Source organism: Sycon ciliatum, chromosome 2 (assembly GCF_964019385.1).
Source record: "Sycon ciliatum chromosome 2, ocSycCili1.1, whole genome shotgun sequence".
NCBI lineage: Eukaryota > Metazoa > Porifera > Calcarea > Leucosolenida > Sycettidae > Sycon > Sycon ciliatum.
In genome coordinates this window covers 5,330,734-5,343,712 of record NC_088644.1, presented here as the reverse complement: position 1 = coordinate 5,343,712, position 12,979 = coordinate 5,330,734, and the positions used below count along the sequence as shown (strand labels likewise).

Here is a 12,979-nt window from a genome sequence, read left to right as displayed (position 1 = left end):
AGTTATATGCAAAATGTGATAGTATACATGTGGCAATGGCGCCAATGAAGGTGCTAATAGACAGGCGTAAGACGCATGAGGTGCGAGGGAGTGTAAAGTTATAGAGAACAGGGGAAAACTGTTACATCATCCCCCTCCTATGGAGAGGAAGGAGCTTATAACCCAAATGCTCAAGTGGAATAGAGTACAATAAGCGCAAACACGTGCGAGACGAAAAAAGGCTTCGCACTGAAGTAACACAATAAGACGACTGAAACTCCATGCAAATAAAGTGTAATAAGCTCAACAAATGTGTAAGGTGAAACTAGAAGTTCAACTGCAAAACTCAGCGGGCAGAAGCCAAGGTTTTGTATTTCTGAAGTGGAACAATGTCATTACCAGATTCATCCAACAAATAATGTTCAGGCTCCCAAGTGGCATCAGAGTAGCCTTGCCACTTGACTAGGTACTGAAGCTGATTCTGCCGGCGGCGGTGACTGAGAATGTTCTCCACCACATAGCGGGCATGACCATCAAGGTCCGTGATAGGCGGAGGCGTAGGCTGTCTCCTATTAGGAATAGCGTTCTTCTCGTAGGCACGGAGTGCCGACACATTAAATACCGGGTGACAGCGGCTGGTATGAGGCAACTTGAGCTTGTAGGCATTCGGGCCGACCACATGGGTTATAGGAAAGGGGCCAAACCACTTGGGGCGTAATTTATGGGATGGTCGGTCCCGAGCTTCAGGAGTCAGGAGGAAATCCCGGTAGACCATTACCAAATCTCCCACCTTCAGCTTTCCCTCGACCCTTGTCCGATCTGCATAGAAGGCCTGACGAGCTTGAGCTGCCACTAGCGCATCTTGTGAGATCTTGACCGCGTCTTGTCTTGCTTGCAACCAATCAGCTGAATCTCTGCCTCCCTGAATAGGGTTGAGGAAGTCGGGTGGCGCTCTGGGATTTAGACCGTAATTTAAGAAGAACGGTGTGTTTCCTGTAGATGATTGAGTAGCGCTGTTGATAGAAAACTCACAGAGAGGTAGGAGCATATCCCAGTTATCTTGTTTATGATTTACAAAAGCCCTCAGCACATCCTCTACTATTCTGTTTACTCGTTCAGTTAGGCCATCTGTCTGAGGGTGATTGGCAGTACTAAATGCTAGTTTCGTTCCTAAGCGATCAAACAATTCCTGAAAAAATGCTGCCGTAAATCTTGGATCACGATCACATACAATACTAGAACTCAAACCATGAAGTCGAAATACATGTTGAATATACAGATCAGCACTTCCTTTAGCGTCAATAGTAGAGGAAGTAGGTGCTAAATGTACACACTTTGTCAAGCGGTCTACAAATACATATATAGCATCATGACCTGTATCGGTCCTAGGCAAACCCATGATAAAATCCATCGAGATATCCGCCCACGGCTGACTGGGCACTGGTAAATTCTGCAAGAGACCAGTTTTTAGCTGGCCGCCTTTAACTCGTTGGCAGACGTCACATGACTTGACAAACGCCTTTACATCCAGTCCCATTCTGGGCCAATAGAAATATCTAGAGAGTCTGAAATAGGTGCGATCTCGACCGGGATGCCCCGAAGTCACACAGTCATGGTATTCTTGAAGCAGGGCGAGTCGGAGTTTGCTACTCTTTGGAATGCATAACCTGTTCTGTGGTGAAGATCTGAGATAAAGATAACCGGGTGTTTCATTTAGAAGGTAACGGTCGTGCAGATTGTCATGGCTTGAATTTTTCAGTCTCCTGATAATGGGAGCAAGATCCTTGTCGCACTTGTAACCGCTGACAATTAACTGCGCTAAGTCTGGATTAATCTCTAGGGTATGCTCTATGGCATTCAACTGAATGTTAGGAGGATAGGATGACCCGCCTATTTCAGAATCACTGAACAGATCTGGACGGCGTGAAAGCGGGTCGGCAATGTTTTTCTTTCCTGGTTTGTGAAAGACCGTAAAGTCATAGTCAGCTAAAAACTCTACCCATCTTGCCTCACGCTTGGTGAGAGTCGGTTTGGTTCGTAAATAGACAACACCCATATTATCAGTCATCAGGTCAAAGTGGCGGAATAGATAGATTCTCCAGCACTTTAATGCAAATACCACAGCCAACGTTTCCCTCTCGGCCGCAGTATAGTTGCGTTCTGCAGCTGACAGTTTCCGACTACAATAGGCTACGGGATGCAAATCCATATCTTCTCCCTGCTGCAGGAGCACACCCGCCACGGCAAAGTCACTTGCGTCAGTTTCTACCATGAAGCTTTTCTCAACATCGGCCAGTTGCAACACTGGCGCCTCGAGTAATGCTGATTTTAGAGACTCGAATGCCTTCTGTCTAGCAGCGCTCCATTCAAAGCGTGAATTTTTTCCGGTGATTTCTTCTAATGGACGAGAGATGGTCGAGTGTCGATCTATGAACCTTCGGAAATAGTTTGCAAAGCCAAGAAACTTCCTCACATCAGTTACTGACGACGGAGTTGGCCATGTTTCCACAGCACTTATCTTCTTGGGATCAGGGGAAATTGATGTGCCGTTGATTTTATGCCCCAAGAAGAGAACTTCTCTCACGCCGAATTCGCATTTAGACTGTTTGCAATACAGCTCACTATTTCTAAGTGTTTCTAGAACTGTTTGAAGATGATGCTGATGATCTTCCCAGGTCTTGCTGAAAACTAGAATGTCATCCAAGAATACTACAACGAATTTTCGGAGATGCGGTTGCAGAATAGAGTTCATGAGTGACTGAAAGGTGGCCGGGGCATTAGTCAGCCCGAATCCCATGACTCTAAATTGGAAGTGGCCGAACGGCGTATTAATGGCCGTCTTAGAAACATCCGAGTCTTGAATTCTGATTTGATTGTAGCCTGACCGCAAGTCCAACTTGGAGAAATATGCACTGCCCTGGATCGTGTCGAATAAGTCATCAATATTAGGAAGACAAGCTTTGTTTTTGATCGTAATTCTATTCAATTCTCGCCAATCGCACACCATTCTCAGAGTACCATCCGACTTTTTCACAAAAAACACAGGTGCACCGTATGGCGACTTACTTGGCTCAATGAATCCCTTCTCAAGTAATTCTGATAGCTGTGACTGGAGCTCGTCCATCTCTGGTTTCGGCAGGCGGTAGGCGGGTCGAGACGGTGGTCTGGCTCCATCTTCTATCTGGATTTCATGGTCGACTGGTCTCTTCGGTGGAAGCTCATTCGGCAGCTCGTCTGGAAATAAATCCTGGTACCTCTTGAGCAGGTTCTGGATGTCTTGTTGCTCTGATTCCTGGAGTTGTGGCCCGGAACGATTCTCCTCGTTTGCAGCAGTGACCCATGCAAGAAACCCCTCGGCTCCACTCCTCAGGGCATGACGAGCTTGTCGGCCACTGATAAACATGCTTTCCACAGATGGCCGGTCGGCTGTCGGCGGGTTAGCTGAAGGCAATTTGGCAACAAAGGGCTCACCGTCCAACTGAACTTCGTTCGTACGGAAGTTGATGCTGGGGTTGTTCCTTGTAAGCCACGGCTTGCCAAGAATAGCGTCGTAGCGAGTCAGGGGATACACAGTAAAGTGCTGTTCCTCACTGAAGCCCCCGACTGTCACCCTTAGCGTGCGTGTGGAAATCTGCGAGACCTCGCTGGTCGAGCCGTCCGCCAATGTTACGCTCAGCACTGCTGAGCTTGCATCCGTGTCAAGATGATGCTTTCGAACAAAACTGTCTGCAATGAAGTCATGCGTCGAACCGGAATCTATCAGCATCACTGCACGGCGACCGCCGATCTTTCCCTGTATGCGCAGTAGGTCGTGTTCAGGTTCATTGCCGACGCTGACGTTGCTGACATGACACCTTTCTGCAACGGGACAATTTCCTACAGCTATGGGTGTCTCCGGCTCCGTAGGTTCCTGGAGAGCAACGTCTTCAACCTCCAGAGCTCCGAACCGGTTAGCGACTGGTACCGGCGTGGGCGCTTGGGTCGTCGCCAGTAAGCGCACCCCCTTTCTTACTGGCGACCAGCGTTTGGGTAGCGCTGTCCACCCTCAGTACAGTCTTTAGCGAGGTGGCCTGGCTTCCTGCAAGCAAAGCAGTGTCCCATTGCTCGCAGATGGACACGCTCTTGGTCCGTCAGCTTGCGGAGGCCCTGACCACGGAAGCTGGGCACGGAACGCGACTCTCTACTGGCTGGTGGCCCCGACGCCGGTGGCCCTGACGACTGCTCCACGGTGTTTGCTGCCATGACAGCTTGCTCCAGGGTACGTGGATGCTCACGCATGACCTGTCGCTGGATGTGCGGCACTAGACCCCTGACGAACAGCAGCGCTCTGGTGTGGTGGTCGATTTCCGGCACTTGCAGGCTGAGGCGAGTGAAAGCAGCAATGTATGCGTCCAGCGACCCGCGCTGCGCTGCGGAAATTAGTCCCATACGCGATGTTTCCTCGTTGTGCCGTGGTCCGTACACATCGCCAAGTGCCGCTTTCAGAGCAGGCCAGTCGGAAAACACTTGGTTAGCTTCCAATGCCGCTATCAACCAAAGACGAGCGTTTCCAGTCAAAAATCCTGCCGCGTAGTCGACCCTCTGTGCCGCATTTGGGAGTGCCAACGACCGTAGGGCCATGTCCATTGCAAACGTCCATTCTTTGAATGTAGCGGAATCTCCTCCAAACACAGGCGGCTCTTTCGTAAGGCGGGGTGTTGGCTCCCACGGTTCCGAGTTCGGATGTATCGTTCGGTTTCCTTGGCTAACGCGCTGAGCGGTCTTGATATCGTTTATCAGCCGAACGACGAGTACGAGGAGCGTAAGCAGAGCGACCAGAACACCTGCCAAAAGCAGAGTAGTAACCATCCTCTGCTACCAGTGTAACAGGTTTAATCAAACTTGAAAAGTAAGACGCCTGGTTGAGCGTGCCTCGACCAGTTATATGCAAAATGTGATAGTATACATGTGGCAATGGCGCCAATGAAGGTGCTAATAGACAGGCGTAAGACGCATGAGGTGCGAGGGAGTGTAAAGTTATAGAGAACAGGGGAAAACTGTTACATTCTCTTCTTGGAAGAGGCAGCCCTGTTGGATACGGCGTTCCAAGAGAGGTTCGAGCGGACGTAGCTGGGTGCGTCGGCATCCACGATGCGGTTGTCAAAGTACGCCACCCTGTCTCCTTCCCAAACTCCCCGGACCAGCCAATCCGCCTGCAGTGTGGGACGGTTGTTGCCATCCTGCACAGGTACCATCACCGGCTCGACAGCCACACCTCCCCATGCAACGTCTGCCAGCCGGGCATCGAAGTCGCGGACATCGTTGTGCCCGCGCTTGATTAGCCCACCCTTCATGCAACCCAGACCATGCTGTAGGGAGAAAGCAGCTCCACAGCCATCGCAATGCGACGGGAGAGCGTTTGGCTCCTGGCCATAACGAATGGCCAACTGATCGCGGAACTGGACCGCCGACATGTCATAACCTTCCTGCTTGAGAGGAAGCACGGTCAACCAGCCGGAAGCGTTGCCATCAACGATGCGGTTGAGGGTCCGCTGTTGGCGGAAGCGCAGCTCAGAGGACTTTACTACGTTCCGTCATCTGCAGGTCTCGAGCACGGCTGACCTCGCTGGTGACTTGACGGCACTGGCTGATGTGGTGAGCCATGTCGACCGGTGCACCGGTGCAAATGGCAGCCTGCAGAATCTCAGTGGCGCGCTTCGATGTGGCATGAGCATCAGGGGCTGACGTAACGGGATTGGCCAGGCCGAGACCTCCCACTTTGGCTGGAAGGGCCAACAGATCTTGCTCAACGTCAAGCACCTCACGACCTAGCAAGCTGGGGGCGAATACGTGCCGGATAGTGTCCCGCAGGGGAGTATACTCGGTCTCGTTGCCTTCCAACACACGCTGGAGGTAGGTCCACTCGCACGAGAGGGATCTCGTAAACGCGGAGTGTGCTGACTGCGAGTACGCCTTTGCTGCCTTGGCAAGACAGTTGACACCATCGACCCAATCACTCACTCTGCTACGGACAAAGGAAGAGACTCCCTCTGGATCACCAATGTAGCTACCCAGGAAGCGACCGGAGGTGGTGACTTGCACGTTTAGATTGCCGAAGATTGTCTTTGCGGCCTCCACATGATGGGGCTTGACGATCACGATGGATTTCGAGGGCTCGGCGAAGTACCCAAACGCTGGACCCTGCTCAAGGAGGGAGAGGAACCACTCCTTGATTCGCAGCAACCTCCCGAGGCACGACGAGTCGTCTGCGTACCAATTCTGGATGTGATGACTTGGATCCTTGGGACGCTCGATGAGGGGCTGTATGCCGATAGCATACATGAGCATGGCTAATGGGCAGCCTTGGGTTGTTCCTTCGCAGCTGAGGATGGTATGGGTGCCGGCGCCATTTGGGTCTTTCAGAATTACCACTGGGAAGCCCCGATAGCAGTTGAAGAGGAACCTGGAACAGCGCGGCCACAAAACCCTGCAGTTCCAGAGAGCTGCTGGCCGACTGATGGAGTTGAACGCGTTTGCCGCGTCCACCAGTAAAAGACCTTCAGTCTCGTCCTGATTGAATAGCTGGGACATGGAGTGAACAGCAGCTTCAATACCAGCCTTGGCCCCAGAACATAGCTGGTCTGCACCGCAGGTCTCCTGCACATCCTGGCCGGTTGCAAGGGCCATTGCCTTTGCCTCAATGCGCTGGCGACACTCGCCGATGCCGATAGGACGGACACCGGGTTGCTTGTCCAACGCAATACCACGGCGTGCGAGAAAGGCTCTGATGTCAGACCACGGCACAACTTCGTTGGCGTGCCTCCGAGTTGAAGCGGCAACTGCTTCTCGCAGACGAGTGCTGGCATTTCCGAAGCGCAGCAGGAATGCACGCCAGTGATCAGAGTCGGTCCCACATGGTCCTGCACTGCCGAAGAGCCGTTTGGCAACATGTTCAATGTGAGCTCCCGTGATGTCCACCCTCTCCAATGCCGGGAGATCGTCGCAGGGGATGAACGAGTTCTGGTTGGTTGACTGGCTTTTGGGCGGGATGTTTTTCCTCCAGTGCTTCAAGAACAGTCTTGCCAAGCGGTCCTGTCTTGCACATTGCCTCGGAGTTGGGGTCCAGGACCCCACCACCACTACGGTCGGTTATGAGACGGACTGCAGCTCTCACTCGCCCTTCCAACATCAGCCGATTGAACGTCTGCTGCACCTTCTCCTCGGTCATGGGGCTCAGCGCGGAGCGTAGGCGCTGATCGCAGCGCTCTGCTTCACGCACTAATTCACGTAGCTGGCCAGCTTCCCACATATCCATGCGGCGTGAAAGAAGCGGCCGGATGGCCTTAGCTTTCCGAATCATCTTGTCTCTCTGCAGCATCAACGCAGGAAAGATGAACTCAAGCTCGGAGGGCTGCCGCTTGTTATTGGCCAGTTCAATTTCCTCTGCAAGGATATTGATGAAACGGGTACCAACATTGCCATCTGGCAGAGCGTACTGCTTTCCGCGAAGGGCGACAGTTCGCTGCCACAACACATGTATCTCGGGTTGAGGGCCGATTTCTGCTTCTATGTTCACCAGTGGTGCACCGAATGCTTCCAGAAATTTCATGTGTACCAGATCCTCGAGCTCTTCAACCTCGTCTTGGGAGCTTGCGTTGGCGACATCATCCTGACTGTCAGCCAGTGAGGCCAGAAGCTGGGCGTCGCGAGCGATCGTCCCTGATAGTGTTGGGTTGTCGTCGCCGCCTGAGGGTGGCAAGTGCGGAAGCGGAGACGCCTGGGCCTGTGCATGTGTGCCTACTACGCGGTTAGGTACGGGTACGGGGCTAGGTACGGTAGCGGTGGTTGCTCTGTTCGAACACTTCTTGCTGTTGCCCGGTGTGCATTTGCTGTGTGTGTACAATCTGTACATGTGTATGCATGTGTGTACATGTGGGTGTATGTGTGTACATGTGGGTGTATGTGAACATGTATGTATGCTTCTAGGTCTCGCCGAACAACACCGACCTTCTGTAACTTGTCCTGGTTGGATTGTGTCCGCTCCACATCATCGTATTGACCAGTACTGTCATACTGATTAAATCTTGTGCATTCCTCCCCCCACCCTCCCCTACCCTGCACAAAACATTTGCAGGGGCTCCCTAGATTATTTAAAATGCATCTGAGCAGAGATTTTGATTGTATCTTCCACCAGAGATTCTTCGTCACGACCATTGTCCATGTACGCTGTTACGTGTTAGAGTGAGCCTACGAATATTGTTCGTTTCAAGTGTGCAAGTTTTAGTTTTTGATGTACCATTCTTTACTGGAGATGTTTTGGTGACCATACATTTTCTGTCACTTTTAGGCCTTTTTTTAAACTATGGATACATCTGAGATGAGAGAGTCTCTGTAGTGCCGATGTCTAGCCTTGTCATAATTGTTAGCCTTAGAAGACCAGTTTACCGGCAAAAGTCAACGATAATAACTTATCGCTCTTTGTATCCGCATCACCAGAGTATTGCAGCTGTTACACAAACTATGCCTGCATGACTATCATGGTCCAGAAGACTGTTTGTCCTTGCCATTGTGACCGGTGACATTGGGAATTTACTGCAAAAAGGATATTTCAATGGTACATGTGTTCTTTCCTTGGCCGCAGCAGAGGTTTGTGGTGGCACATCCTTGAGAATATTATCCATTCAGCTGTGCACTGCGGATGTTCTTGGGTTTTTTTGTCTTGCCCGAATATTTTTATAAGCCCGATCATTGGATGTCTTGCATAGTGCATAGTAGTATTTTCGTCTCGTCTAGCACTGTTAGATCGCATGCGGTTTAGCTCTGGTTGTCACTCCATGAAATTATATGCGCTCTCCTTCTCATCTCTATCCTAGTCCTTCAAACAGCACTCTTTCTATTTCTTTAGTTCCGGACGGGTTGCAATAGAAGCCGTGTAGAGTCTTTGCTATTGCTTTTTTCTGCCATTGCAGTCTTGTTTACTACTCTGCGGTTGGCCTCTTTGTACAGTGATGGTAACTTTTCATGGGTTTTAGGAGCTGCACTTATTGCATGTGTGTTTTGCTATTGTGAATTTGTGATGTTGGCAAGTCTGCATGAGCCAGAAGGCTCAGCACAGAGATCTACTGGTGTGATATCCACGGAGCCTGGCCGGCTCAATGACTACATGCCGCACTAGTTGCATGGCTGTCAGTATTGCATGGGGCCAACACGTGGCTCATACCAGCTCCCTCTACCTCAATTCCGCACTCTCAATTTTTCATTAAAATGACTTGAGAGGAACTGAAAATCTCTGTAACATACTAGCACCGATAAAGCCGGGTAGCGAATTAGGCAGTGATGGAGAAAGTAGAAGGAAAAAGGGAAGAAAATGACTGCCTCTGTGGGCCAATGCCTAAGTCAGTTGAGCAAAAACATGGTCACGGCAGCTTCCAATGTGAGTTCAGTGAAGTCTGGAAGCTCTTCTAGCATGCTATGTGAGCAAGAGGCCAGCTCTTAGTCTAGTGCAATTGTGGACGAGACTATTGTAGTGAACGGTTGTGGGCGAGACCAGCTCAGTTCGAGTCGTAGTGTTGTGGCTTCGTGCAATGAAGTAGCAGCTCTCTGCGGCGGAAGCATACACCGAATGGCAAATACTGTAGTGAAGAAGAGTAGAGAAAAAACGAAAGTGGAAGAAACTCATTGCACACAAGTTTCTATGGATTTCCCATTTTCCCATGATGAGAAGTTATTTTGATAATGTGCCTCATGACCATGTAATTGTTGCCGTGGTTGTGCCTGAGCTGGGTTTGATTGCAAATGCCCCTCGCACCAGCTCTGCTCCGTCCACGGCAAATCCACTTCCTGGGCGGTCCTTGGACGTCTTGGTAAGCTTCAAGCGGAACATCGAGAACATATTATGAACTTCTGCCGATGATTCAGTGAACTGGACTGTTGCCATGCGCTTCTGCAAGTTCACTGACAAGCTGGCAATTGTGCCGGCTTCAGCTTGTATGTAAAGAGCAACCGGTTCCAGGAATGCATTAATATGGTAGGAGTCACGCGGAAGGATGCTAACAGTTCCATTCCCAGCTCCGTCGCCGTCCTTGTTGCCACTAACACTGACATCACATAAGTAACACAGTGTGCCCAAACTCTTGTCTTCTACGTAGTAGAGGCCCGACTCCAGACTATGGCCAAAGAATCCAAGACCAAAGTCTCCAGAGTGCGGGTCATAGTCCATCACATAGGGGAATGCATGCCACATCATGCTGGGTGCTCCACTTTCATCAATGTTTCCCATTTGTCCGGAAATAGCTCCCATGGCAATTTCCAGCAGAAAAAGCTCGTCGGGATGAAGACGATACCATTCGATAAGAGGTATCATGTTCAGACCGGCTCTGTAGTGCATGTTGCCACGCGTGTCCAGACCGGTTCCAAAGTTGGGCAAATATTTCCCATTGTTGCCTCCATCTCCCCAGGATCGTGTGCCACCGTTATAAACCCAGGTGGGAGAAGATCTCATGTAGGACAGAACATGGTCCACTACATTCTTAGCTGCCGTCTCGTTGCGGTAGTAGATATTCCACACGACGACCTCTTCTTGGCCGGTGGTGTCGAAGGCGAATTCTGAGCCGTACGGATGAGGGTCGAACTGCCAGCGGTCCTGGCGTGATTTCATGTTGGCGTCCAGCCGTTGTGAGTAGTTGGCCATCGTGGTGTTCCCCGCTCCCTCGACCTTGAGCGCATTCAGCACCTCACGGAACACCGTGCCGTCCATGAACCCAACTCCTGGTGTTCCGAGCTGCAGTATGGTCTTAGCTGCTCTCTCCAGATACCAGTGCCATGGCATGCGCGTCTTCAGTCTGTCGTAGTGCCGGGCTACGTGATACATCGCCCAGTATGATGCTACCTGGTGTGGGTAGTTGAATCCACGGTACGTTGCATTGGCCATGTGCTCCGACATACACCATACCGGACTGCCGAACGGCTTGTGACATTTGTCGGCCTCCGTGTACTTGTACGGGAAATGTCCGGAGGAAGTGTTGCTCGGTGAGCCGGCGTCTGAGTAGTAGAACATGGTCATGCGAATGCCATTCCATGTATTGTTGTCCACGCTTTCATCTCCCTCTTGGATCTGCAGTGATTTGTATGGCGCTTTGGCTGTGTCCGGCTTGTATCCATACAACGTCCACTGAATGTACTCATCAATTCGTGACACCTCGAATTGGTCTGGAGATGCTCGCACTTTGGAGGCCATGCCCAGCGGGCCAGAGCCACCGGCATCATCGCTTAGACCCACGTCATATGCACGGGCATCCTGCAGGACATGTCCACATACATTGCCATCGTCACACATAGATCTATCCCAGGGCATGACCGACGCAGAACGGCCAAAGGGGTCCGGGTAGTCGCGAGGGAGCCACGTCACATTGGCGTAAAAGCGCCCCAGTTTAGAGACTTGCTGCGTGAACGGCGGTAAGATGTAGTAGTGCACTTCAGATGATGTTTTATCGGAGTAGGTGACTGTGACTCGGACCCGCCCTCGTCCTGCACCGCTGACTGGATAGTGCATGAATCCACCCTCAGTCCTAGTGCCTTTCCCCACTGCAATACTGGCTTGGTCTATTGGCTCTGCAACAACATTGTTCACTGTTCTGTCGGTGGGTGCAAGCACAAACAAAGCAGCAGTCTTCATCTCTGTTGATAGGACATATCCCGGCACACCGTGTATCACAGGTTCGCCCATAGTCTCTAGGGCCTTGTTGCGATTGCGTGGTCCTCCACCACCCACAAGTTGAAATCGTAGGGCAAACGACACTGTCTCTTTCGGCTTCAGCACCAACTCTGTAGGTTTGTTCCATGGATTCTTTGCAGCTGGTACTTTGGGCATTCCGCGAGGCCCCGTACACGATGGCCACGGTGTCTGTGGATTGACAGCAAACTCCGGATAGATATTAGCTAGCGCATTGCTGATGTTGAGGAAAGGGAACTGTGTGTTCTCTGCCCAGTCCGCCGCCCAGGCACTGGTTAAGGGCATCCATTCCCAGCTATCACCGTGGCCCTGATCCTCCAGCATAGGTCTCCAGCCCTGCAATGGCGTGGTCAGTGGATCACCGGGCACAACTAACAGCGTGGCGTGGTCACCAGCTATGCGTACAAACTCCACAAAGCCGTGCTGTCCGCCGATGTGTGGGTCGTTCCAGACGACTGCATCGATATCCTTGCCGGGATTGCCGGCACTCTCCGGCAGTGCAAAGCCGACCCCGCCAAGTCGCACAGCCTCGTCTGCAACGCATGTGACGTTGAAACGCATTATCATTGCTTTGCCGTCGGAGGACTTTTCATAAGCCCTCACCACCTGCACGGGCAAGCTATCTGCTGATGAAGTGTTTAGCAGTGCTGTGATGTCTTGAGCAGCTAAGGTTGGAGATTCAACCTTCAGTGGTTCTGCATTGGCAGTCATGGCTGCCGAGTTGAAGAAGGACCAGCTACGGTTGTCCGTTTCAGACTCTTTCTGAACACGAATGGTGATGTCTCCCAGTATAGCCATATTTGGATTGGCGGATGAAGTGGTAACCGGTCGTGTGAACGACCAGAGACTATCCGCGGCTGGCTGCACACGACTCAAATTCTGAATGGTGTAGTAATCCTGCCTGAGGCGAATAACCAAGTTGGAGTCACCACCTATTTCAATCGTGTCCGCTGGCGGGGATGGCACACAGTGTTGCGTCCATGTTGACCAGTTGGCACTCTTTGTTATCGGACCCTCTATCGACTTGAAGAATACGTGTACTTTGGACTGTGTAGAGTTTGAACCAACATAGGTGATTCCCACACACTTTGCGATGCTGGTACAGTTTGCTTTGGCTTGCTCCACCGTCATATCGGTGGGCGGCTGAACGTCGTGGTCGCTAGGCAAATATCCAGTTTGCCATTGATATTCGCCACGGCATGGCGCATCCTGCAGGCTACGGAGAGGAGAGAGACCCTGGACAAACAATGCACTAGAGAGACTGAACAATATGCCCAGTGACAACGACAT

At 51.4% G+C, this 12,979-nt stretch overlaps 2 protein-coding genes across 2 annotated transcripts in view; one reads left to right on the top strand and one right to left on the bottom strand.

Moving 5' to 3' along the window:
• The window catches only part of LOC135808379 (C-Jun-amino-terminal kinase-interacting protein 3-like), a 28,972-nt gene extending 19,896 nt beyond the window's left edge, over positions 1 to 9,076 (top strand). The window contains exon 17 of the mRNA XM_065321562.1: positions 7,945 to 9,076. Coding sequence (XP_065177634.1) covers positions 7,945 to 7,974 — 30 coding nt within the window. The 3' untranslated portion in view covers positions 7,975 to 9,076. The remainder of the gene's footprint in view (positions 1 to 7,944) is intronic.
• Positions 9,077 to 9,700: 624 nt separating this feature from the next.
• LOC135808135 (uncharacterized) lies at positions 9,701 to 12,979 on the bottom strand. Its single transcript, XM_065321280.1, has one exon. It carries the CDS (start codon positions 12,977 to 12,979, stop codon positions 9,701 to 9,703), a length of 3,279 nt encoding a protein of 1,092 aa, XP_065177352.1.

Bases quoted from the DNA above. Each gene is read 5' to 3' on its own strand.
- LOC135808135 (XM_065321280.1), bottom strand. From the start codon at position 12,979: ATGTCGTTGTCACTGGGCATATTGTTCAGTCTCTCTAGTGCATTGTTT.